The following is a 26762-nucleotide window of genomic DNA, read 5'->3' as shown; positions in this document are numbered from 1 at the left end:
TCCCAAGGAGCTGACTTAGAATATAGAACAAAGTCACATGTCTGGGAATGTTAACCAATTCCAATACCGTTTAACATGTTTGTTGTTGTTGTTGCGAACAATGCAGTTCTTAAGCAATCTAATGAATGCATACACTGACAAACAAATCCAACAAAAGAGGCACTTAGAGGCACTGTTCATTGAATACTGGAATTTTGAAAGAAAAAATCTATTAGGTCATTTTAGGCATTTACTTCTGCCAAAGAAGGATTGTTCTTTCGAGTTTATTTTTCTAGCTTTCAGTTCTATTCCACTTAAATACTTCGACAACCAAGACTTTTCAAATCTTCTGTGGACAGTTCTGCCAGCTGGTATATTCACTGTTTAAAGTTTCCTGATAATTAACTTATTTCTTTTTCCTTCTGGTTATACACATCAACCAATTATGCTTGGCTATGCTGACTCATTTGCCATGAGTCTTTTTGCTTTTTTAAAAAAAATATCATATAACATTATGTATGTTTTCATTGCTTGGTTTTAAAGTACAATGTTATTTTTTTTAAGATTTCTTTCTTTATTTGTTTGCGAGAGAGTGCACACACCTCGAGGGGAAGAGGGGCAGAGCCTGACATGGGGCTTGATCCCAAGACCCTGAGATCATGATCTGAGGCAAAACAAAGAGTTGGACGCTCAACCAACTAAGCCACCCAGGTGCCCCATAAAGTACAATGTTATTAACTAAACTGGCATTTTCTTTTTCTTTTTTTTTCTTTTTTTTTTTTTTTAAGATTTATTTATTTATTTACTTGACAGAGATAGAGACAGCCAGCGAGAGAGGGAACACAAGCAGGGGGAGTGGGAGAGGAAGAAGCAGGCTCATAGCGGAGGAGCCTGACGTGGGGCTCAATCCCAGAACGCCAGGATCACGCCCTGAGCCGAAGGCAGACGCTTAACCGCTGTGCCACCCAGGCGCCCCGTCTTTTTCAGTAACATTAGAGCAAATACTCTATTAGTAATGTCAGTCATTCCGTGGATATGTAGGTAAAGGATGTCAATGAGTTTTATGTGCCTTTAATAATTTCATGCATGCCTCTTAACATTAACGTCATCCCTGCTCGTCAACCAGGCACCTTCCTTCCTCTTGACCAATGTTCCAAGAACATGATTTACAGTAACCCATCGGTCTACGACTTGCTGTTAAAGGACAACACTTTGAAGCTGGGAATGATGAGTCATTTGCAGCCATATGAACTTAATTACATGAGATAATTTTTTAGTATGAAATTAGTAGTTATTAGTAACCCAATTTATTTTTAATATCAGTTTAAAATATTATTTCTAATATTTAATATTTGAAATAATACAGCTCAGAGAGCAATCATTCTTTGTCTGTAGGATCACGCTATTGGTATCTTAAATTCAAGGTAAATTTATTACGTACCATAACTAATACATCATGTTACATTTATTTCTTATTTATCTGTTTAGTTGACAACAAATATGAACAACAGCAGCAAAAATTTTTTAAAAAGAACCGATATCCTTTTCAACCCTAAATCGGTTTAATTTAGCTTAAATTATCTATTTAAATTATCTATTTAAGCTAAATTAAATTGTATAATTAAACTGATTTAGGATTGAAATATTTGGTTAATATGTTAGTATATGTATGATATGTTTTAGGACTTACGCGATTCACTAGCTTAATTGATAGCCTTAAGTAATTTTGGTATAACAAGGAAAATAAGAATTCTGTCTTTTCTATTGAGGAAAAATTTTCCAGTAAACAGGAACAATATGGTCTTACTTTTAAAATAATTTAATGATCCATCCTTTGGGATAAATATAATCAAAATGTTTTACTAAAGGATGGATCATTAAATTATTTTAAAAGTAAGATCGGGGCACTGGGTGGCTTGGTTCGTTAAATGTTTGACTCTTGACAGCTTGGGCCATGATCTTGGGGTTGTGGGATCAATCCTTGCGTCGGGCTTCGTGCTCAGGGCAGACTCTGCCCAAGATTCTCTCCCTTTCTCTCTGCCCCTCCCCTCCCCACGGCACGCCTGCTTTCTCTTTCTCTCTCTCTCTCAAAATAAATAAATTAAGATCATATTTTTTCTCTATGTTTGCTGGAAATTTTATTTTATTTTATTTACATTCAATTAATTAACATATAATGTTTTAGTTTCAGAGGTGGAGTTCAGTGATTCATCAGTTGCATAGAACACCCAGTGCTCATTACATCACGTGCCCACATGAGATAGATTTAATGGTTCAACATCATTGTTAATACTTAGTTTAATTGGAAATGCCTTGTATGTACTTGTAAATATGTGAAATGATGTATGAACAAGAGTATTTATTGCAGCAATGTTTGTAATAACTAAAGATTAGAACTCACTCACGTATTTATCAGGTGTGAAAAAGAATGAGGTAAAAAAAATCAGTGGAGAGAAGAATGAGTAGGCTCTCTATGTATACAAGAGGAAAATTTAAAAAAAAAAAGGGAAAATCTTCATGAGACTTTTCACTGTACATGTTTACATATTGTTTGATTTTTGACACCTGAGTTTATTGAAATGAAAAAGAGAAATGGAAATGCCTTACAGTGGACTTAACTTGACTCTAAAGCCATTATCAAGAAAACCTGAAATTTTGGGAAATTCAGAAATAAACCAGAACTATTGGGTAATTCACATAGTTCAGTTAAGATGAAGGATATATATATCTTGACAATATTTCAAACTGTTGTATTTAATTTTAACCAATTGAAAATGATCTATTGAGAAGGCAAGTTAAATATAATGTGTACACGTAACTTTACAGTAACTGTTATATTAAGAGTATATAAACTCTACTTTAAACTAAAATTTATATAGTAGTGACCAGCAAACAATGATTGATTCGAGTTCCATTTGGTTAAATACTTACATAGCTCTTACTAAGGCTATCAGGCTTTGTACTAGGTTAATAGGCAAATGGAAGTAATTCAAGCATTATTTTTACTCTTGAGAAATAACTATTCAGGGAGACAAATGTATAAAAAAACAAATGCAGTGAAGTATAATAGTTGCCACAGTAGAAGTCTGCGGAAGGTACAGAGGTGCGTAACAAAGATGAGTCAGAGAAATCAGGAAGGGCTTTCCAGTGGAAATGAAGTTTGAGCAGAACCGTGAAAGAAGGCCAGATGAATGAAGACATGAGTGCATCTTAGACACATGTGTTCCACTTCTGTCCAACCTCAGACTTCTGGACGTAGATTCAACCATGCATTTACTTACCATAGAAGACCAAGAGGAAACATCTGCCCAGCCTCCCTTCCAGACCACTGGTCAACACAGCCCTGAGTTGTGCATCCTCCAGGGACCGAACTGTTGGAAGTCACAACACTGGCGACCTGGCAACCAGTGAAATGCATCCTGTTACGCCTTGTTCACAGGGCCCTCATTCACCTTCACTCTCTCTTGATGCTCTGTGTTTTCTGTCTTGACTCAGCCCACACTGGAACCTCGCACCTAGATGTGTCCACAATACCCTTTGCAAGTCAATATTAGCACATTCCCCCTCACCTTCCCTAAATATATCCTGCTCCTCCCGGCCTTAGGTGAGGTCACTTCCCTACCAACCTCTAGTGGATGTCGCTCGTTTTCTCCACCTTCCTCTCTCAGAATTGGAGGGGTGCTGATCTCCTTTACTGTGCCCAGTGCTGTTTCCACGTCAGGCTCCTCCTGTAAAACCCCAAGCAAATAGAAACCCTATTTCTTCCTTGTAACTGTCATTGAAAGACAGCCTGGTCACTTTGCTCCCATTATCCGCTGAAGATTTTAGCACTTGGTTTCTGCTTCTCTCTTCCAACACAAGACTTGTTTTTCTGTATTATTTCAAGGTGCATGGATGGCGTATTTTCCTTTCTGGTATCTCAGTCCCTTTAATTTCTCATCTCCATTAACTTGCTACGTTTCCCAGATGCCACCCACACCTATGGCCATTCCCTCGACTTTTGAATCACACTAAATTACAAGTCCTGTGGGTTATTTTTGTCCAAGATACAGAAGACATTTGTACAGTTCTCTCCACTTTAGCTGCCATGTGCTCAGCTTAAGCCAATGTCTTCTCTTCGCTGAGTACGTATGTTTCTTGCTCACCCCCATCTCCTACCCCTAATCTGATCTCCATGGAGCAATGACATCATTCATCTGCTTAAAAGGATTCCTGAGCCCCTACCTGTTATGCTTTGAATAAAACTCAAAGTTTCTACTATGCTCTAGAAGTCCCCGAGGGATCTGGCTCCTCTCCCCTTTGCAGCCTCACCTTGTTACCACTGTGGCCACGGCCCCTCATCCCCCAAACTTTTTCTTCAAGGCCTTTGTACTTGCTGATCCCTCTGCTCAGGTCTTCTTCCTACTTCTCATCTAACCAGCATCTTATCGCCCTGCCAGCCTCAGACTGGATGTTGCCACCTCAGAGAGACCCTCATGACCCCCTGTGATTCCCAGTCTTTCAGAGCACTAGCTGCAATCTCCAATTATTCACTGGTGTGATTATCATTGTGATTTGGGGATTGATGTTTGTCTCTCCCACTAGATCATATATTTCTTAAGGGCAGCGAACATACTACCTTTTACTACCATGCAACTGTATGCATTCTGATGCCTGGTCCATTGTATGGCTGGTGATTGTGGTAGGCTGCATAATGGCCCCTCAAAGTTGTTCATGTCCTAATCCCCAGAAAGGAGATTTTGCAGATGCGGATAAGTTACGGGTCTTGAGATGGGGAGATTATCTTTAATTATCTGGGTGGACCCAAGTTAATCACAAGGATCTTTACAAGAGGGAGCAGGATGGTCATGGTTAGGAAGAGATGTGATAATAGCAGCAGAGGGCGGTGCGTGTGTGTGTGTGTGTGTGTGTGTGTGTGTGTGAGAGAGAGAGAGAGAGAGAGAGAGAGTTTTAGGTTTGCATATGCTTCACTGCTTGCTTTGAAGATGGAGGAGGAAGGGGGCATGAACCAAGGAATGTAAGTGGCTTCTATGGCTTCTAGAAGCTGGAAAAGGCCGGGAAATAGATTCTCACCCTACAGCTTCCAGAAGGAATGCAGCCCTGCTAACCTTGACTTAGAACTTGTGACCTCTGAAACTGTAAGATAATAAATTTCTCTTCTTTTGCCACAGAATTTGCAGTAATTTGTTCAGCAATAGGAAATGAATGCAGATTTTGGTACCTGGAAGTGGGGTGCTGCCGTAACAAATACCTGAAAATGTGGACAAGGTTTTGAATTGAGCACTGGGCAGAGAATGGAAGAACTTTGAGGAGCTGGTAGAAAAAGCCTGGATTGCTTTGAAATGGATTGCTGGTAAAAAATATGGAAATTAAAGGTGCTGCTGGTGAAGACTTGAAGTGCAGGACATGGTAGAGAAAAATATATAAAATCTTACTGAATACCTAAAAAGTCATAGACTATTGGTAGAAACATGGCTGTTAAAGCATTGCTAATGAGGGCTCAGAAAACATTGAGGAACGTGTTCATGGAAACCAGAGGAAAGGGGATCCTTGTTACATAGTGGAAGAAAGCTTAGTGGAATGTGTATTATATTTATGTGGAAAGCAGAACTTGTACATGATGAAGTTGGATGTGTAGTTGAGATTTTCCAAGCAATATATTGGCTTTGGTTTTTTTTTGTTTTTGTTTTTTTTAAGATTTTATTCATTTATTTGTGTGTGAGAGAGAGAGAAATCACAAGCAGGGGAGGAGGGGCAGACAAGAAGGATAGGGAGAAGCAGACTCCCTGCTAAGCAGGGACCCTCCCCGCCCCCCAGAGATCATGACCTGAGCTGAAGGCAGATGCTTCATCGACTGAGCTACCCAGATGCCCCTATCCTCTAATTTTTAAATTTTTTCTCCTCTTGTGTCCAATTTTTTGGGTCGGGATGATTTCATCAATGTTATATTCCAACCTTTTTTTTCTAATATTTTAGCCTTCGTATTTCTAAGAGCTTTTAAAATTCTCTAATTATTCCTTTTTAAATTTTTTTAAGATTTATTTATTAGAGAGAGAGAGTGCACATGCACATATGGAGGAGGGGCAGAGGGAGAGAGAGACTTAAGCAGACTCTGTGCTGAGCACACAGCCTGATGTGGGGCTCGATCTCATGACCCTGAGATCACGACCTGAGCTGAAACCAAGAGTCAGATGCTTAACTGACTGCACCACCCAGGCACCCCTCTAACTACTCTTTTTAAAAAAATAACATCCTGTTCTTGTTTCATGGATGAAAAATCTCTATATTTCTGAGAAAATTAATTAAAATGTTTTCTTCTGCTGTCTGCATTGCCCCTCCCCCACACCCATTTTTGTTTCTGTGTTTTTCGGTGGGGGTTGGGGGAGGTTGCCTTTCATGTTAGTAGGCTTTCCTTGAATATCTGGTGACTTGTAGCAATCTATATTTAAGAACGAGGAATGAAGAATCCTATAGGAAGCTCTGTGGCATGCTTGGCCCCTTCTCTGGTTGTTTCAGTTACGTGATCACATGGAAGTGACTAGGCCGTTTTATTGGAGCACTCCCACATAGTCTTAACTCTAGGTATTTTCTGAGGGTGTTATGTAGTTTTTGCAAGAAGAATCATCCAATCTGCACAGGACTTCCTGCCAGTGTTGTACAGGCCCACCAGGGGTAGGGGCCTGGAGCTTTCATCATTTTCATCATTAAGTGGGTTTTCGCTTAATCCCCTGACAACAGTGTTTGGATTCCCTCAGACCTGGCTCTTTTGTGGTCATTTCTCTGGTTACCACACGTGCCATTTCTTGCTGGAATCTGGAAGGGGTGGTTACCCTGTGTTGCTGGGCATAGAGACCCAGAGGTAGGTGTGTGTGAGCCCCCTGTGGGTGACACAAGGTGCCGAATGAGACAGTGACCTCCACGGGGGCCCCAGTGCGGAGCACAGAGCAACAGGTACCTCCACGTTCCAAGCAGACAGGTCTGGTATACCCAAAGCTTTCCTGAACAATAGCAAAACCAATTCTGCAACCTTTAACTCCTTACTTATCTCTAATTTATATTTAAAAGAAGTCTGGAGAGGGACTCCTGGGTGGCTCAGTCAGTTAAGCATGGTCGGATCGGTGGCTCAGTAGGTTAAGCATTCCCCTCAAGTCATGATCCTGGGGTCTTGGGATCGAGTCCCACATCGGGCTCTCTGCTCAGTGGGGAGTCTGCTTCTCCCTCTTCCTCTGCCTGCTGTGCTTGCTTTCTCTTTCTCTCTCTCTCTCTCCCCCCCCCTTAAATAAATAAAAATCTTATAAAAAAAAAAGAAGAAGAAAAAGAAGAAGAAGTCTGGAGATGGAGCAGGCAAGGAAGAAGAGTATTAGTTGGGAAAAAAAATTCTTGGCCAAGCAAGTGTGCTTGCCATTTCCCCTTCTTTACCCCAGAGGAGGGAAGGAGTGATTTTTCCATCTCTCCAACACAATACTCTCCAAACATTTTGTGAGGAGATTGGTAGGTTCCTTTGCCTTAAAGGTCTGGAGTGGCGCCTGAAGACTCTTGAGAGCACTTGATTGGTGTTCCGTGGCCTCTTGGTGTCAGGGGAAATATCGGGCTCTGACTCTCCCCTGGGACAGTCAGGGCTGGCTGTTGCTGCCTGTGATGGGAGAGTCAAGAAAGGGTTTGTCAACCCCATGAGCTTTGTGGACGTTGAAGAAAGGAGCCATATTGGAATCACCTAGACAGGACCCTGTCCAAGAAGGCTGCTTGCTGGGGCAAGGAGGGCCCAGCTGTCAGAGGCTGTGCAAGACATAATGCCAGAGCTGGGGCTGAAGGGGCATCACCAGAGGTGAGGGAGATCGTGCATCATTGCAGGAGGGAACTGTAGGGCAGAGGCCTTCTCTGGCAGTGGGGCTGAGGGAAGACGGGTGTGTGCAGAATCCGTAAATGCTCCATGATGCTTAAAAAAAAAAAACAGCATTTGAGCATTTGCCTCTGGAGGGGAAGGAATGCCAGATTATAATGGTCCCAGATAAATAAGGCCTTCCCATTTCCTCTCACTCATGGTCCAGACATCATCTGGGGGGATGCAGAAGCAGCGGCGGGGGGCTGGAGAGGAAGTAGAACAAGGAGGGGGGGGGATAGGAGGCCCCATTCCCACTGGACCTGTCCATCCCGAACTTGCTGGGGGCGGTGGGGTGGGGGCCACTCCGAGAGACACAGCTTTCGGTTGCAATAGGAGGTGGAAGTTTTCTTTCAGATCAGGTTAGTCTTTGACATACTTGGAAACAAGACTGTGATAGTAATGCTTAAGATACCTAAAAGTGACTGGAAACACAACTGGGCCAGCCTGATCAACTCATGGGGGAGGTAGATTCGGAAGTGGGTTTGAAGGGCGGGGATGAGAGAAAAAGCTCTTCCTGATTGTACTCTCTCAAGTGAATGCTGCTCATAAATGGTTGTACAGATTTTCATCAACACTCCTGGCTTCCGCTGCACCTTTTAAAATCCCTGGTGCCTCTCTTCTGAGTGTTTCTGAGATTCTGTGAGAGAAAGCAGCTTTTCATCCATATCTCCTTCTTTGGGCAGTATGGTTCCAGTTTCTACGGAGTTATTTGTCCACGATCACCTTTCTGCCTTCCAGAATGTGTTGATGTCAGTCGTTGCCGTTGCCTTGTGTCCCATTCTCTTCTCCCTGTGGATTAAGCTTTAAAAAATATTGCTGCTTCAGTGAGTTTCTGGAAAGATGTGGAGAAAGCTATGTGTTCAGTCTACCACGTTTAATTGGAATCCCAGGCATATATTTTAAGGAGAAATAATAACGTTTTCAGTGTTTCCAGTGCTACTACTTAGTTTGTCCATACAGATCACCTTGAACTCTTTCCTTTTTCCCTCCACAACGGGATTTTTTTGTCATTTTGTCATCATCAAAGAGATGAAATTTAACTCAAAATGAGTGTTGTTTCAGATAAGAATTTTAATAAGTGAATGAAGATATAACTTAGAGTTGAAATGGGGTTTGGTGACTGTAAATGGTGTTTGATTATTCTGTCTCCCATTTTACAGATGAGTGAGAAGTTTTTATATGTGTAACTATATATATTTTATATACTTTTTAATATATTTTTACATCTAGATTTATAAATTTAATAAATACTTATTCAGAGAGATACTGTATCATGCATTGATGTATAAATTATATTGGTATGTGCTAGGTAGACGGTGCTTACATGACCAGCCCCCAGTAAAGCCCTTGGGCACCGACCCTCAAAGCCCTTCCCTGGTAGACAGCATTTCCCGTGTGTTGTCTCGACTTGTTGCTGGAGGAATGACGTACGTCCCGTGTGATTCTGCTAGGAGAGGACTCTGGGACAGTGGTGCCTGGCTTCCTCTGAACTTTGTACCATGTGCCGTTCCCCTTTGCTGATTTTGCCGTGTGTTCTCTTTTATCCTATAATAATCCATAACTGTGAGCACGGAGTCCTGTGAGTCATCGGATCATCCAGCCTCTTGGAATTTTCTCACCTGCACAGTAGGGTTTATAGTAATAATCTCTACCTTACAGTGTTATGAGTGTAAAATATGTGGGGAACTAGGGCCTGGTGGAAGATGCATCTGATAGAAGGTGGTGGTTATTACGGAGTGTGCTGACTGTGCATATAAAGAACATCTTGTGTTTGTTGGTGTGTGTGCTCATGTCTTTACGTCAGGTAACACCGACCTGCAAATGAATTAACTCTCAAGTCTTTGATGACTCATTTGATGGGAACAACAGGTTCACAGGTCAGTTTATAAGGACTCCTGGTTCTTTCACTAAAGTGTGTGTGTGTGTGTGTGTGTGTGTGTGTGTGTGACTACCTAACAAGTATTAAATAATTTGGGGCTTGTTTTTTGGTCTGAATGTGTCCCCCCTCAGAATCACATGTTGAATTGTCACTGCCAAAGGGATGGTATTAGGAGGTGGGGCCTTTGGGAGATGACTCATCCTTCATGACTACGATTAATGCCTTATCAAAGAGGCTGTAGACAGAGCCCTTGCCCCTTCCATCATGTGAGGACACTGAGAAATCTGTAACAAAAGAGGGCCCCCACCAGCCATGCTGGTACTGTGATTCTGGATTTCCAGACGTTAGAACTGTGAGAAAGAGGGGCGCCTGGGTGGCTCAGTCATTAAGCGTCTGCCTTCGGCTCAGGGCGTGATCCCAGAGTCCTGGGATCGAGCCCCACATCAGGCTCCTCCGCTGGGAGCCTGCTTCTTCCTCTCCCACTCCCCCTGCCTGTGTTCCCTCTCTTGCTGGCTGTCTCTCTCTCCGTCAAATAAATAAATAAAATCTTTAAAAAAAAAAAAAAAAGAACTGTGAGAAAGAAATTTCTGTTGTTATAAGTTTCCAGTCTGTGTATTCTGTAAGAACAGCCCAGATGGACTAAGACAGTTTTCCTTTTTTTCCCCCCTCTTCTCTTCATGCTTTCCTTTGATGTGTCCCTGGCGTCTGTACAGTAAACACACACTACATTCATGGCAGAAGGTTACAGAGGTGAGGAAGGGGCATGGAGTGGATTTAGAGAGAAACTTTGCAGGTTCTCAAGTTTTGGCTAATGGGAGCTATTAAAACAAAATGTCCCAAAGATATAACATAAATCCACTCCTTCTCCAATTATATTTCTTTTTTTTTTTTTAAGATTTTATTTATTTACTTGAGAGAGAAGAGAGAGCACACAAGCAGGGGAAGCGGCAGGCAGAGGGAGAAGCAGGCTCCCCGCTGAGCAGGGAGCCCGATGCGGGCTCGATCCCAGGACCCTGGGATCATGACCTGGGCCAAAGGCAGACGCTTAACCCACTGAGCCACCCAGGCGCCCCTACAATGATATTTCTTAGAAAGTTTGTCCGTTGGCTGTCTTGAGGTGGAGGGAATGCTGCTGAATGTCTCATTAAATAATCCAAAGGTCTCTCAGGTAGGTGATATCTCTTAGGATCAAGAAAGCAAAGCACTGAGGACGCTGCCCGGCTGGGACGGAACATGCCTCAACACCACGGGCACCACACCGCGTGGCGCCCACTAGGAGGAGGAGTACAAATCACAGTCGCTAAAGGCAGGATCCCAGGGGGTGTTGGCTCTTGGCTCTGTGGCTCCAGACTTAGAACAGTCTCACGCTGAAAGAGCCCTCCGTCCTTGAGAACTGTCCATTCGTGCCTACCTGCGTCAAACATGATGTGGGGAGACTGGAGGCTTTCGAGTGAACGCTGGCCTTCCTCCCCTTGTCTGCCATCTGCCACCTGGGCTGGGTGCAGAATCGCTCTGTTCACTGTCTGCTCCTTTTTTCCTGTGTCAGGCCCCAGAGGGCTGGAATACGCTCCCAAAAAGGTACCTTCCTCCAGTTCCTCCTGCGCCAGCCGATGCTGTACATTCCCAGGGGGATGCTATCACCTGTAACTTCTTGAATCCAGGGCCTTAAAAAGCTTCCCCATTGCCTACAAAATAAACCGTTGGCATAGATGTTCTTTAATAATCCTCACACTGCCTCCCCCAAATAATTCTCATTAATCTCCTTTATCTGCTGTTTTGCCCAACTTCCTGTGACCAAACCATGCTTCCTTTGTACTGCTGTCTGCTTTAAAGAGTTGTATGGTGATGCTGAGTTGCAGTGTAGACCTGCTACAGCCTATTTTATTTGGTCAGAAATAATTTATGACCAATAGGCTGTTATTCTGATGATTTGAAGTAGCTGGACTCACCACAACAAACCGGGTAAACATAAAACACATGTACGCTAACACTTTTAAAACTGTCTTTTTTTAATGGCAGAAGATAGACTGGTAGAGAGAAGTGTGCTTCTTTACTGTTGAGCCCGTGGTTACTCAATAGGTGATTACATTATTTTAAAGTCATAATTTCTGCTTTTGCTTTGTAAGCTAATCCCATTCCTTTTTTTTTTTTTTAAAGATTTTATTTATTTATTTGACAGAGATAGAGACAACCAGCGAGAGAGGGAACACAGGGGGAGTGGGAGAGGGAGAAGCAGGCTCCCAGCGGAGGAGCCTGATGTGGGGCTCGATCCCAGGACTCTGGGATCACACCCTGAGCCGAAGGCAGACGCTTAATGACTGCACCACCCAGGCGCCCCTAAGCTAATCCCATTCCAATGCACAACGCGAATTGCTATTTAAAAGCCATCTGTAGCAAAAGTTTGGCATATTAGAAACCTTATATCTGTTTTGTAAATTGAGACTGTCATCTACTGGGATTACTTATAGTGGGAAAAAATATTTGCCATCATCCTTGGTGAGAAAGCTTCCATACCAGTTTTTTAAAGTAGAGAAATAAGTTAACCAGACTTTTTCAGGAAGCAAATTTTAACTCACTTGAGGGCTGTACCAAATGCAAACAGTAAAGGATCTGCAGTAGAGAATTGCTCCCGTAAGCTGAAGGGAGGCTTAAAACACAGTGGACCTCCTAGTACAATGGTAGAAGTGCTGGCCACATGGAGTGGTCAGTTTGCCATGGGGATTTATGGAGCATCTGAGGTCAAACAGCCACTTCCCAGCCAGGCAGCCGGCTTCTAAAGAAGCCATGCCACAAGGTTTGGTTTATAGAAAAGTGAAGTATCGACAGATCCTTTCTTCTCTCTACAATTATAAATAATTCCAGTTTCACAGATGCCACATTTTCTCTAAATACCTTCAGATTCATATTGATGAATCTTCACTGTAATTATTAATTATAACTAACATAAATTGAGAATTCAGTGGGTGCTGGCATGGGCTTCATGTGAATTTCTCGTTCAGCCTTCGTGAATAGCACTTCCCAAATGGAGACATTGAGGTACGGAGAGGTGCAGTAACTAGACCAAGCTTGCCGCACCGCAGTCTGGCAGTGTCACTCCAGAGTCTGTGTGCTTCACTGCTGTATTGTAGGGCCTCTTTATAAGCTCGATAACCTTCTGTCAGAACGAAGGAACAACTGTGACATATTCTAGTCAATGGTTTGCAAGATGCTCTCACTACATATGTCATTTTTACCTCTATAGGGAAGGTCGCTGAAGTTCAGGGATATTAATGTGAGTTTTAGAGACATCAAGGTCACATATCTACTAGATAATGGAGCTGGAGCTTGAAACAAGATTTTGTAATGAACTCAGAACTCATGGCTTAATAAGAGTCAGAAAAAAAGTTCCAGGGGGACTACCCAGAAATTAGAGGGGATTAGCAAAATATCTTGTTAATAGATAAAGGCAGTTTTAGTAAGTAGGGTTCCATGTATCTGTGACACAGAGCCTGAACAAATCACCTCACTGGAAATCTATTTCTGATACTTCTATGCCTAACACAATGGAGTTTATATAGGTATCGGTTTACTGCTCTCACACACACCCTCTGTCCCTGTGTGTGTGTGTGAGAGAGAGAGAGAGAGAGAGAGAGAGAGAAACATATCAGCTTGTCTATCAGTTGTTTCTGGATTACTGCAGTAAGTTTAGCTAACATCCATCATATCAAGTGTTACTTTAAACAAAAACATGGTGGATTTATATACTCAGACCGTTTATTCAGAAAATATTTTTTGAGGTTTGCACATTTGCCTGGTTGTGTACTAAGTACTGGAAATCCAAAAGATGGGCGCCTGGCTGGCCCAGTTGGTGAAGTGTCTGCCTTCAGGCTCAGGTCATGATCTCGGGGTCCTGGGATCCAGCCCCATGTCTGGATCCCTGCTCAGTGGAGAGTCTGCTTTTCCCTCTCCCTCTACCCCTTTCCCCCAACCGCTCATGCTCTTTCTCTCTCAATAAATAAAATCTTAAAAAAAAAAAGAGAAAAGAAAAGAAAATGAAGTCACTGCCCAGACAGGTGGGGACTGGTGCACAGACAAGCAGGACAGTAATCAAGTGTCATAACTGCTCTAGCAAGTGTAAGGCCAAACTAGCATCTCCAACCTCCAGTCACAGCCCTGAGGAGGCAGGATGACTTCCTCAAGCAGTACACGGGGCAGGCAAGTTAGGAAGCCCAACAGTTTCCAGGTTCCTAACCTTCTTTAAGTCTTTCCCAGCCCCTGCCTGCAGGAAAACGTCCAAGGAGGAAGCATCTTGCCAGTTCTCTCTGCAACCTCCCATTACCCAATGGCCCTTCTCCCAGTCTACAAAGGAAAAGCTTTTCTTTCATTCACTCCAAATTGTCCAACAAACCACCGGAGCATAAAGAAATGGACTGTTCAGATTATTGTGTCAGCAAAACCTTCTTTTCAAGTCACCATAAACCCACTGCCAGGCTTCCTGTCTGTCTCACTACTACTTCTCTCCCACTCTGGGTTTAGGACAGTATTAGAAACCGGAAGTTTTGGTGTGCGTTGCCATAGTCTACATTCAGACTACGTTAAAGATGGAAGCAGCAGGAGCAGTGCCATTTTGTTTAAAAATTTTGCCTCTTCCATGCCCTGTTTCTGGTCTGTGAATCATCGGGGCTGGAGAGGAACACTGAAGAGGGCGGTCCCATATTTCAGCCAGGTGACAGACACATGGCATGCTTTTGTGCCTTATCTCTCCATATTAAAATTAGAGTATTTGAGGTTTATAAAAAAGCGGGAATGACAAATCTATGAGGTGTGTCCTTGTACTGTCAGCAGGAGAAAGCTTGATAGACTCTCTTCCCATCTGTCTCTGTTTCATACTTAGAATGTTCTCAAAGAGATGTTAAGTGCTCTGTTTACTTCTGATGGAGAATGGCATATCTAAGAGCAAAAGAGATGTATCTAAGAGAAGTTAGTATTTTATATTTTCTTGAACATGTATTATACTCGTAGGAAAAGCATTTTATTTTTTTTTTAAAGATGTTATGTATGTATTTGACAGAGAGCACAAGCAGTGGGAGCAGCAGGCAGAGGGAGAGGGAGAAGCAGGCTCCCCACTGAGCAAGCAGCGTGACGTGAGGCTCGATTCCATGACCCTGGAATCATGACCTGAGCCGAAGGCAGACGCTAACTGACTGAGCCACCCAGGTGCCCCAGGGAAAGCATTTTCATTAACTTTTTCCAAAAGATTACCTTATCTCCAAATACCAGATTTTCCTTTGTGCTTATCTTTCCCTCAGTGTCATTCAACCACTTCTCATTTTTTCCCCCTATTTACCACATAATTTAATTAAATTAGTTTCTTGGTGGTAGTATATTGTGGATTCCACTGTAAATAGTGCACTGAACAATCATGAATAAAACTTAATACATCTGGGTTTAGCCCAGTGCCTTTTCTTTTTGCTGTTAATTACCTCCAAGTAGATTAACCTGGACTCTTACCAGCACAACATCTCCTTATGTACTGGTGTAAAACAAAATGTTCTCTAAAGCAATCCAGGATATAATACTCTGGATTTTAAAAAACCAGCCTCATTTAATTAGGATTAATTTCTCCCTCTCAGAGTTGATAATTTAATGTGATTCTGTTTTGGTAAAAAGCAAAATTACAAGCTTACTTATGTCCAGACATGAAATGATATTTCTAGTCTAGATTGTATCTGGAATCTTCAGGTTGTCTGTTCCTCTCTGTCCATCTGTCACTTCTCTTTAGGGTACTGCAAGATGACCTAGCGATTTGCCACGCTGAGGATTTCTTCTGTGTACAAACGAAAAATGGGAAGTGCAAAGGAGGGTGAGGGGAAGGTCAGGAAGGGAGAGATGAAGAAAGAGTCCTGACGGGCAGCTCCGGAACGTGCAGAACCCCACACACAGACTGAGCTCAGGAGTGTGCACTTCGAGCCCAGTGGTTTCAAAGTGGAGTGTGTGCACCCAGGCTGTGGTGAACAGAGAACACTGGGGTGTCAGAAGCACTGATCATGTGTGTGTTTTAGTAGGTTGGAAAAATTACCTGTACTGAACGCACATGGGTTGACATGGGCACTCTCTGCGTAGGCTGTGCATCAGATGATCACGCTTAAAAGATCAGTCATAAACTGTCCTCTGGGAGAGGCAGGGCAGCGTCACCGCTCCACGGGGCCACCTGTGCGGCCTTCTGCATTTGCCCTCTTTCAGCAGGCTGTGATGGTGGCAATTTATGTGAGCTCGGTTAAGAAGCTTTACAGATTACACCAGCCAGTGTTAATTGGTAATCCTCGCAAAAGGGACGACTGGCCTTAAAAGATTTCTGCAAACAAAACAAACACAAACAAAAAATTAAAAGCATAAAATCAGAATAAAGAAAATACCGGTAACATAAAAACAAGGATCTAACAAAAATAAGACAGCTGATATTTTTTCAGTTTTTATTACAAGTTCCCCATTATCCATGTTCCAAGATAAAAATATTAATGATTTAATCAGAACTGACAAGCAGTATGCCACAGAATTTTGGTATCATCAAGAAGACTGTTTAAAAGGGATTTATATCTACTGTCATTAATGATTACTTGGGTCTTGTGGGCCTTTAGTTAAGGATGGTAGGAGAAAACCATAATTCGGAAGGAACATTTTAAAATGTGAATTATTTCATGATTAGGTCATCTTTTTTACTCCTATTTGTATGACTTATTATGTATTCGGTTATTTTCATAAATAACTAAGCAAACATGTTAGGCTTGTATGCTGCTTTGGTTAACGTTGCTGTGTAACCAGCCAACCCAAAGCTTCGTGGCTTAAAACAGCAACGTACTGTTATCTCTCATGATCTGTCAGGTGTCTGGGCTCAACAAGGTAGTTTTAACCTGGGGTTTCTTATGTGGTTCAGTCAGTCTTCTGAAAGCTCTGTGGGGCTGGATGTTCTAGACAGACACTCATGGCTCGCCGTGGATGCTGGCTGGTGGCTGGGAGCTCATCTGGGTTGTTGGCTGGTGAGCCTGCACATGGCCTCTGCACGGGGTTTGGGCTTTTCACAGCATGGAGTCTGGGTTCCAAATGGGGGAGACCCAAATGCCTTCCAAGAGGAAGGAAGCAGAAGCTGCCAGGCCAGTTAAAGGATGCCCCTAAAAATGGAACAGTGTTACTTCTACATTTGTGCCATATTCTGTTGGTCAAAACAGTCACAGGGCCTACCCAGATGCAAAAGGGTGGGCAACATAAACCACCTCGTCATGGGGTTGGGCAGAAGAGCATATACAATGGAAGATAATATTATGGCCATCTTTGAAAAATACAGTCTGCCACAAATGCTAAATTTTTTCCCTATGGAGTATATAATCATAAACTTTGGACTACTGGAATAACTCAGAATTATAGGTAAGATCATAGACCTTGTGGCCGAACTGACTTGACCAGAGCTGTTTCATCTTGGGAAATTTATCTGACCTCTCTGAAAATTGAGAAAAGAGAATCTATGGGATGGAGTGGGGACACTTTTGAGTATTGGATAAGAAAATGTGTACCCAGAGTGCCCAGAATATCATAACTGGCTGGATCAGTAGCAGATATTATTATGGTTTTGAGTTGGGGACTGACTGGTTTGGAAAAAGCTTTTCAGAGCAAGCACTCTGATGAGAGCATGGAGGATATATCAGATAGGGGAGAAGGTGGAAGATCAAGGACGGGGCCAAGGGGACCACCAGGGTGACTGTCATCAGGTGAGGACCATCAAGGAAGGTGAGAAGCAGGAGGAGAAATGTGCAGGCAGAAGTCACAGTGTTAATTGGTGACTTACTGAGTGGGGTGAGAAAGGGAAGGGAAACATCTAGAGCTATGCTTTTATGCTTTTGTGATTGCTCCCTTGTAAACAGTAAGTAAATTTTAATAAGAATCTGGTCCCATAAAATCATAAAGTCCTACTGGAACATTGTGTGAAGGTCATTTTTTTTTTTTTGTAATTCAGTTCATTTTACTGGTAAAAATTATTGTTCAAAGTAGGAAACATGACATTAAAGCTGTCATATCATTAAATTTAAAATAAAGTTAGTTAACTGTTATGGGTTGCATTGAGTTCCCCAAAAAGATATATTGAAATCCTAAACTCCAGTACCTGTGAATGTGATCTTATTTGAAAATAGGGTTTTTGCATATGGAGTCAAGTTAGAATGAGGTGAAACTGAATTAGGAGGGGCCCTGAATCCAGTATGATTTGTCCTTATGAGAAGAGGGAAATAGAGACACCTGTAATCTCCCCTCAGAGACTGAGGTGCTGGAGCTATGAGCCAAGCAACACCTGGGGTTAACAGAAGTTGGAGGAGAGGCAGAGAAGGATTTCCCAGTGCAGGTTTTAAAGGAACGCCTAGCCTGTAGAACTGCAAGACCAAATATATGACAATGCTCAAATCTGCACTGAGACCAGAGCCACATTGGCTATTAAAATATAAATGAAAATTAATTAAAACTAAGCAAAATTAAAAATTCAGTTCCTTAGTCACACTAACCATGTTTCAATGCTCAGTAGCCACATGTGGCTTAGTGCAGGTAGAGAACATTTTCATCATTGTAGAAAGTTCTATTAGAAAGCACTGGTCTAATCCCTTAACAGAATACATTGAAAACCCGTGTTACGGCCAGTTAAGGGAAAAGAAGGAATAGCAGAAGGAAGAGAACAGAAGAAAAGGAAAGAGAAAGATTTAGGGTGAGGGAGAGCCTTTCAGTGAAGAAGGAAGCTTAGATCTAGGGGTAGAGTGGGCTCTGAGGACATTTTTAGTCTGTTATATTGTAAATGTTTTCCGTGGAAATTCCAAAGCATATTAAATATATACTTTTTAAAAATTAGCTACAATTTAACAGATAAATCTGAACTGTGTGCCTGGCATTGAGTGAGGGTGGACTGCTAGGTGGACAAATAGGCCTAACTTACCATCATAAAAATTAGAGCAACATTAATCAAATAAAGTATGACAGTTATTTTGAAGTGGAAAAAATTCTATGGAAATAAATAGAGGAGCTCATGGTAGCCTTGATAGGGTTCAGGGGTGCCTCCCTGAGGACAAAGTGCCACATAAACTGAGAAAGGAAGGATGAAACAACCATCCAGTGGCAGGGGGGTGTTTCAGGCAGATGGTCAGCTGAGAAGCCTGACGCGAAGGACTGAAACAGTTAAATGTGTGGCTGGAGAGAGGGAGAGTAGCAAAAGGTGAGCCAGGGAGTTAGTTGGGGCAGGAATCAGAATTTGGGATGGGTGGGAGAGCTTGCTAAAATATTTTGTCATAAGGGTGATGTAAAGCTTTGAGGATTTTTTAGCCAAGAAGGGATATGTTCAGATGTGCCTATGGAGAGGATTTTTCTGCATGCTAAGGATGGTTTAAAAGGAAGCAAAGCTGAAGACGGGGAGGCTACTTGGAAGCTGTTCGGTACTAGGATGGCAGAAATACATCTGGAGAAATGGCGACTGTCAGGATATTTGGAGCTAGAATGTATAGACATTGGTGATCACTTGATTGTGTTTGAAGGACAACCTTTAGGTTTCTAGTTAGGTTTCTGCGTTGAGTAGAGGTCTGCAACCAACCGGCCAAATCTGCTCTGTCTTATTTTTGTAAATACAGTTTTATGGTAACTCAGCCATGCACATTCTTTTACATACTGTCCATGGCTGCTTTGAAATACATTGACAGATCTGAGTAATTGCGGCAAAGCCCACATGGCCCTAAAGGCTAAAATATTTACCGTCTGGCCCTTTAAGAAAATGCCAACGTGAATAAATGATCATTACTTTCATTTACTGAGGTATTAACATTTACCAGACAATATTCTAAATAATTTTCATATGGTACATATGTTATGGTACTCCATCCCAGTTGGCAAACATGAAGTGTTGCTATTGTCCCATTTACAGAGGCACAGATGTGACACTGTCACTGACACCCATAGCTTCAGTTACCACCTCCATGCCAGGGACTCATCAAAGTTGACTTCTAAGCCAGACCTCTCATTTGAGCTTCAGACAGGCATAATCTCTAACAGCCAGTCTCAGAGATGGCCCAAAAGTCAATATGTCCCAAACCAGGCTCCTGCTTGTCCCCCAAAACCCCATCATCTTTCAGTGTTCCATTTTTCTTAGCGAATATCACCAACCAGAAGAGCAAGCCAGAATTGAAGGAGCCCTCCTTGGCACTTGTCTCTCCCTGTTCCTTCTCTTGGCCGTTCTGTCTAAAGATTGCTGCAATCTGGCTGCTTCTCTTCATCTGGATCACCTGCCACCTGCCAAGTCCACCTTATTAATAGGACCATCATTTATGAGGGTTCTGTAATAGCTTTCTCATAAATCCATTTCCCTCCACCCAGACCCTTCTCCAATCTTCAAACTGCAGCCAGAGTGCACCTTCAGTCCTTTCAACCTCCACCCTCATTCCCCACCTAACCTACCCTTCAATGGCTTTTCTTGTTCTTAGGATTCCCAAGCGTTTTTTCATTATGCTTTTATGTTGTTTCATTGTTTTTGAATTACTCTACAGATAACTGATAGGAAGGCGAAACAATTGTTGTCAATACAAATGAAATAAATTCTGAAAGTCAGGGTTCAGTTAATTTAGCTTCCCAGTTGTGGGCAAAGCCAATTTTATGTCCATTGCAAATTCATGTCACCGTTTCTGACCCGGAAATGTGTCTGTTCCTCCAACAAGGTTTAACATCTGCCTGGTAACTTCATTACAGGAGTTAATACAAGACTATAGACTATAATACAAGTTCATTTTATATGTATATGACAGTCATGCTTTTACCTTTATCAGGGAAATTATCCTTTAACTCTCTTTATAAGGCACTACACCTGGTTGGCTCTCTGCCAATGCTCCCAGTCTCACCCTGGACCACTCTGCTTGTCTCCACTCCGCCCCGACTCTCTTTTGTCTCCTGTAAGCACCACATTCCTTCCCTTCTCAGAGATGTCCTTTCCGAGAATTCACTTTCATCCCAGATGTTTGTCATCCCTTGTAGTGAATATTTTTTATCCTCCAGGTCTCTAGTGAAGGATCCCTAGCTGGAAAGCCTCTCCAGACTTTCTGAGCGGGATACATTCCATTATTGGAGGCTCGTAAAACACAGGTAGCACGCGTTATTTTTGCAGTTTTACAATTGCAGGATTAGTTGATGCTTTTTAACACAGGTAACATTTTTCTATATGGCTAAAGGCAATGCGTGATAATGGGATGGAGGTGTGCCCACATTGCATCCTCAGCACCTAGCTCAGTGTCCCCAGTGTCTTCGCCTTCGCAGATGTTACATACACAATAAATACTTTAGACAGATTTTTGGCCGTAAGTACTTACTGCTCAGGAGAGAGGTGGACTGAAAAAAACATATATTTGGGAGCCATCACCATACAGGGTCAGCCACGAAAATGCACAGGAAACACCACCGTTGGGCTGAACAAAATGAAGGCTATTAGGAACCTTGTTCAGGTGGAATAATTGGACAGGAGTCAAACTTCAGCCACTTGAAGTGGGAAGAAATAGAAGCTGTTAATACAGATGACACCTGGACAAAGTTTGACTCTGAAGAGATGAGAGGTGTAAGTGGCACTGTGGTAATTCTTTAATAACCTCATTCTTGTATTATATATGGTTTCTTGACTGAAAAGCAAGGATTTACAAGTAACATTTAAAATAGCAAGAAAATTGGAGCTGTGTAGTATCTACCTTTAAAACAATAACAGGCCTTTAATGCATGTCTGGTGTAGTCAGTTAAACCAAGCTTTTGAATGCAAATAAATTTGTTAATTCTTCAACTGAGAGTTTCTTATTTTTAGGAATGGGGACAAGGTTGGAAAATGGCAGCCCTAGAGTTTACTTAGTCTGTAGTGTTTTTGTTTTTGTTTTCTTTTAATTTGATTTTAAATTTCTTCAAAGAGACTGGTTTCCAGGGACCTGTGACCTGCCGGGGCTGTATGGTCTTCGAAGCTTTGGACTCCACCCCAAGCATAAGAGGCTTTTCTATGCCTTTTATGAAAGGAAGGGAGGAAGGGAGAAAGGAATGTTGTTTTCTGAGTTGATAAGATTAGAGCTATATTGTCTTTAAGTCTGTATGAAATAATTCTAAAACCAGACCAGATTTAACCGCTCTTACCCAGAATAAATGGCCCTCCCCCTTTCCAAGAACAAATCAGCTCAAGTCACCACTTCCTATTAATTTTAAAGCCCAGAAAAGCTCATAACTTAGGCTGACGTTGCCCTGAGAGAGCGCAGAGGAGGCAGTAGCTTCCTTTTCCCTTTCAAAGGTCGCTTTATCAGCTCTCTAAATATTGCTTTCACGGGCTTACATCAGAAAACGGTCAGTTCGATTGGGAGCTCTTGATAGTCTATTTTGCCTGAAAACCCTGAATGAGTGGGTGCATCTAAGTAGCATCGAGGTCTCTGGGCAGAGGGAGCTCTTAAGAGATGTGAGCCTGGTAGCCCTGCAACACCCCGCAACAAATCCGACTCGAGTGGGTGGCGCAAAGAAAACCCAGATTCACGTTTTTCCTCATCAGTTTGAGCGTGGGGGTCGGTGGCAGATGAGAGCCAGCGCACAACTGCCAATCCTGGGCTACAAACTCGGGGGCTGAAACTGCCCTTCGTCGGCGTGTCCAAGGAAAGTCTCCCCTAATATAAATTAATTTCCCCTTCGCCTTCGCCTTGGCCGAGGGGCGTTTCCAGGCCATTTACCCAGGTTGTTTGGTAAATAAGGATGCTCCTGAAGTGCCTGCATTTGGAAAGGCGCTCGCTTGCGGCGCGCACTCTCGTGCCCCAGCCCGGGACCAGGTGGCGGGGACGAGGGCTTTGGTTTTACCCATTGAAGAGAGAGAAGGACCAGACCGGTGGAAGCTCCTCCTCCAGGGATGCTGGAGGGACTGCGTCGTTCCCTGCGCCTTGCCCTGGCGCCGGGCCCCCGGTGGTGGCAGCCCGCGCCGCGCAGTCCGTGCGCCGGGGCTTGGCCGCGCCGCCCGCTCTCGCGTCCAGCCGCGCGCTGCGTGCCGCCGCCGCTCTCCGCAGCCCCGCGCTCCGGGAGCCTCCCCATGGCCAGCCCGACCCGCGCCGCTGCGGCCCTCGCCCGCCAGGTACCCGAACCCGAGCGTTTGTGGAAGGGGGGCGGATTGGACCCCGGGTCTCCGAAGCCAGCCGGCCTGGTCGGGCGCATTGCTGGCGTTTCCTGCACCATCCTGCTTCGCCGCACCTCGCCGCTCCGTCTCCACCCAGGCGTTTCCTCTCTCCCCAACCGTAACCGAAATCTAGACCTCCCGCCAGCGAACTCCGCTTTGGAGAGGCCCCTGCCGGCCAGGTGTAGCGCCCAGGTGGTGACCCGCTCCGGAGCGCGGCGCGGACAGCCACAGGGAACGTGAGGGTCGCCATGGAAGCCGCTTTGGGGGAGGAGGGGAAAGCGGAATTTCTGGGCTGCCAGAACTGACAGCCACATCCTGCGTGCTTTCGCCACCCCAAAATATTTTGACCGCAGGCTTCTGCCTCCCTGGATTCCCCCATCCCCCCCCCCTCCGTCGCACGTAGCTATTTAGCAGATCAGGCTTTTTTATTTTATTATTTTTTTTAAAGGTCTGCACCTTTTCCCAATTCGTCCCACTTCCATTGTGTCCTTAAGTATCTTTTAAATTACTCCGTAATTCCCTGAGGTTTTGTTCTTAACCTGTGAGGTTTGTTGTCGATGCGCCTGCGTTGCAGGACCCTGCCCTTGGAGGAAATGGTTCATTCTCGTCCTCATCCCTTTCCAGTCTTGCTATTGTGCACCAGTGATTGACAAGACCACGAGGCTGAGCGCGCCCAGGAGATTTCTCTATAAATGGCTTAAAACCCTAGTCTAGACTATTCACTCGGATATAAGGGGGACAATTACCTTCTTGTTCTTTGCTGGTGAACCCTGGCTCTGTAGGGCGACCCTGGAATTTAACCAGTCTGCCCTAAGCCAGCGGTGGAGGACGAAAACAGCTGCGTGGTCTGGAAGGGTAGAAAGTGAAGGACAGCCCTCCCAGGACGCTCTCCTTTGAGGCTGGTGCCTGGGCTCGTGACCCTCCTGTTCCTGTTTGCTTGGGTACCTGAGCCGAGCCTCCGGCATGATGGTGAGTGCTACTGATTACCCCAGGCCGCAGTAACCCACCTGGTTTTATTTAATGAATTTAATTCTTCTTTAAGGACTGCAATAACGGATGCTCCCCAGAATGTACCGGAGAAGCGGGATCAAAGGAGGTGGTGGGGACTTTCAAGGTGAGTTATTTGCCAGAGGTTAAGTGAAACAGCAGTCAACTGAATAAATCCATTTCTTGTTGAGATTTGGGCAATTTTCACTGTGTGGGTTATACGGTAATTTGGATATGCTGTCATACACTTTAAATTCCATTCTTGGGGGGGCGGGGGTGGCAGGGAGTCATTTGGGGAGCAGTAATGTGTTTACATATAAAATTACCTGGAAGTTAATTGTTTAATTCATTTCATGAATCATAATTTTTTCTTGGAAATAATTTGTAAATATTCACCTAGAGGTTTATCTGATTGTATAAATAAGTATAACCCTTCACTAGTGGAAGAAGTTACACTTACAGTTTTTCTCTTTAAAGCAACACCAAACATTTTACAGTCAATGTGTTGTGTTTCCTCACTTTCTCTCTGAATTACAGGGTATATATATTAGATCTCATAACTTCCCAGGCGACTAATGAGGAGTAAATGAGAAAGAATTTTGTAAAAGCACTTTGAAAATCATAAAAATGCAAATATAAGGTGTATTATTATTTTCTCTCTGAATCATTATCTCCTCCCCACCCCACTGCTTCCCACCAGCCATGGAGGGGTTTGCTTCTCTTTATGTCTGCCTCTACTCTCCTGCCTATTTCAGTCACTGTCAATTGTCATCCATAGCACAGAGTGTCCTAATGATCTCACATCCTGGCAGGGTTCAGAGAGGGAGTGGAAACTTGACTCATCGATTTCCCACACACCCAGCTCTTAGTATGTGGTAGGCATTGGAAATCTGAAGATAATTTCAAGATAAGGTCTCTGCTCTCAGGATTAAAAAAAAAAGATAGGTTAGAATATAGTAATTTCCTTACTAGAATAAGTTTTTGGGTTTTATTTGCCCATAATATTCCTGGTCCTTTAAAGATAATATCCTCTATAGCCTTGTAGCTGATCTAATCCGCTCACCTAGTCTATGAAGACTAAATTCTAATATGTTCTGGGGACTTAGATATTGAGAGATGGATTCTAGAAAGAATTACATAAAATGGACTATTTGATCAGCTCTCAGGGTTATTTTATATACAATAGGTATATTCCTCAAAGAGTATATAGACAAGTGTGATTTTTTTTTTCCAAAAGGCCTTTGTATTTTTATACATAGGGAATTTTTACAAAGTTAAAATTAATTCATAATGTTGGGGCCCCTGGGTGGCACAGTCGGATGAGCGTCCGACTCTTGGTTTCAGCTCTGGGTCATGATCTTAAGGTGGGGGGGCACAGATTGAGCCCTGCTTCGGGCTAGAGCTCAGTGAGGAGTCTGCTGGAGTTTCTTCCTCCCTCTTCCTCTGCCCCTCCCGGCGCATGCTCTCTCTCAAATAAATAAATCTTTTAAAAAATTAATTCATAGTATAAATAATCTGTTGAATTTAGATTTCTGTATATTAGGTTTTAATTAAAGGGGGGTATACTGACATTCTACACTTGTATTTACATATTAAAACATGTAATGGTGGTTGTATTCACAGTGCATATGTAATGAGGCAAATGAAAAATGAAATTGATTATTTGGGGGGAAATGGTGGGTTTTATAGGACCATTTTTGCTTTTGACAAAAAGCAAAGTTTTTTTTATTTACTCCATTTGTATTTTTTTTTTATTTTATTATTTTTTTTAAGATTTTATTTATTTATTCGACAGAGATAGAGACAGCCAGCGAGAGAGGGAACACAAGCAGGGGGAGTGGGAGAGGAAGAAGCAGGCTCATAGCAGAGGAGCCTGATGTGGGGCTCGATCCCATAACGCCAGGATCACGCCCTGAGCCGAAGGCAGACGCTTAACCGCTGTGCCACCCAGGCGCCCCTCCATTTGTATTTTTAAATTGCCTTTTGAGTTTCTCATGGGTAGTTTTCATATTGCATCCCCTCCCCCATTTTGATGCAGTCATTTTAAAGCGAGCATGCAGTTTCCCAACAAGGCCCAAAAATGATGCCTTATTACTGGGGAACCGTACAGAATCTTTCTGTGGACTCAAGAGCCTTCCTTGTTTCAAAGAGATTAGCTGTCTGTTTCTTCCACTTTCCCCCGCTTTATAGATCTCCACAGAATGTGACACTCCAAATCTGTAATTCTCGTCTTCATACCTTTCTATTAGATTTGATTTGATTTTTTAAAAATTAATTTATTTACTTGAGAGAGAGTGAGAGCAAGCGAGCTAGGTGAGGGGCAGAATGAACTGGGAGAGAGAATCCACAAGCAGAGCCCCCCCCCCCCCCCGCCCCATGCAGGGCTCAATCCTAGGACCCTGAGATCATGACCTGAGTCAAAACCAAGAGTTGGCCGCTCAACCTACGGAGCCACCCAGGCACCCCTCTATTAGATTTTAAAAGAATATCTCTAAAAGATAATGAACATAGCACCTAAGGATTTTCAAATAGAGTAAGAAAAATGTGCTTATTGTAGAACAAAGTTATGCATTTTCTGATACACTTGTAACGCAGAGATAGCTTTTAAACATTTAAGTATTGTGTCCAATGCAGAGAAGTACGGATGCGATATCTAGTGGTAAACAAGAGACGGGGCCTGAATGCTGGCGGATACAGCCCTCAGGTGCAACCAGGTTGCATTAGCCTGCTCCGGGCTTCCCCGTTTCAGAGCAGATGGTTACCCAAGCATGAATTTTGCGTTAGGAAGTTGTTGTTTTTAATATGCTTTGTTTTTGTCAATATTTCTTGTCATTTCACAATCCAGCCGTTGTGGCCTTCCAAATTCTTCCACA

General features: G+C 43.1%; 1 protein-coding gene across 4 annotated transcripts in view; it reads left to right on the top strand.

Annotated features, from left to right (window-relative positions):
* Positions 1-26762, top strand: part of BCAT1 (branched chain amino acid transaminase 1) — a 99657-nt gene that overhangs the window by 7803 nt on the left and 65092 nt on the right. The window contains exons 1-2 of one of the 4 annotated variants that reach the window (XM_026502258.4): positions 22789-22860; positions 23945-24016. The exons of 1 other annotated variant lie outside the window; for it this stretch is intronic. In XM_026502258.4, the coding sequence (XP_026358043.1) occupies positions 22819-22860; positions 23945-24016 (114 nt within the window). In that variant the 5' untranslated portion in view covers positions 22789-22818. Of the gene's footprint in view, positions 1-22788; positions 23872-23944; positions 24017-26762 lie in introns of those variants that run through there. 2 more of the 4 variants (XM_026502260.4, XM_026502263.4) reach the window with 2 other exon arrangements.

Source organism: Ursus arctos, unplaced genomic scaffold (genome assembly GCF_023065955.2).
Source record: "Ursus arctos isolate Adak ecotype North America unplaced genomic scaffold, UrsArc2.0 scaffold_26, whole genome shotgun sequence".
Classification (NCBI taxonomy): domain Eukaryota; kingdom Metazoa; phylum Chordata; class Mammalia; order Carnivora; family Ursidae; genus Ursus; species Ursus arctos.
Note: the sequence above shows the minus strand (reverse complement) of the source record. Positions and strands in the feature narration are given on the sequence as shown.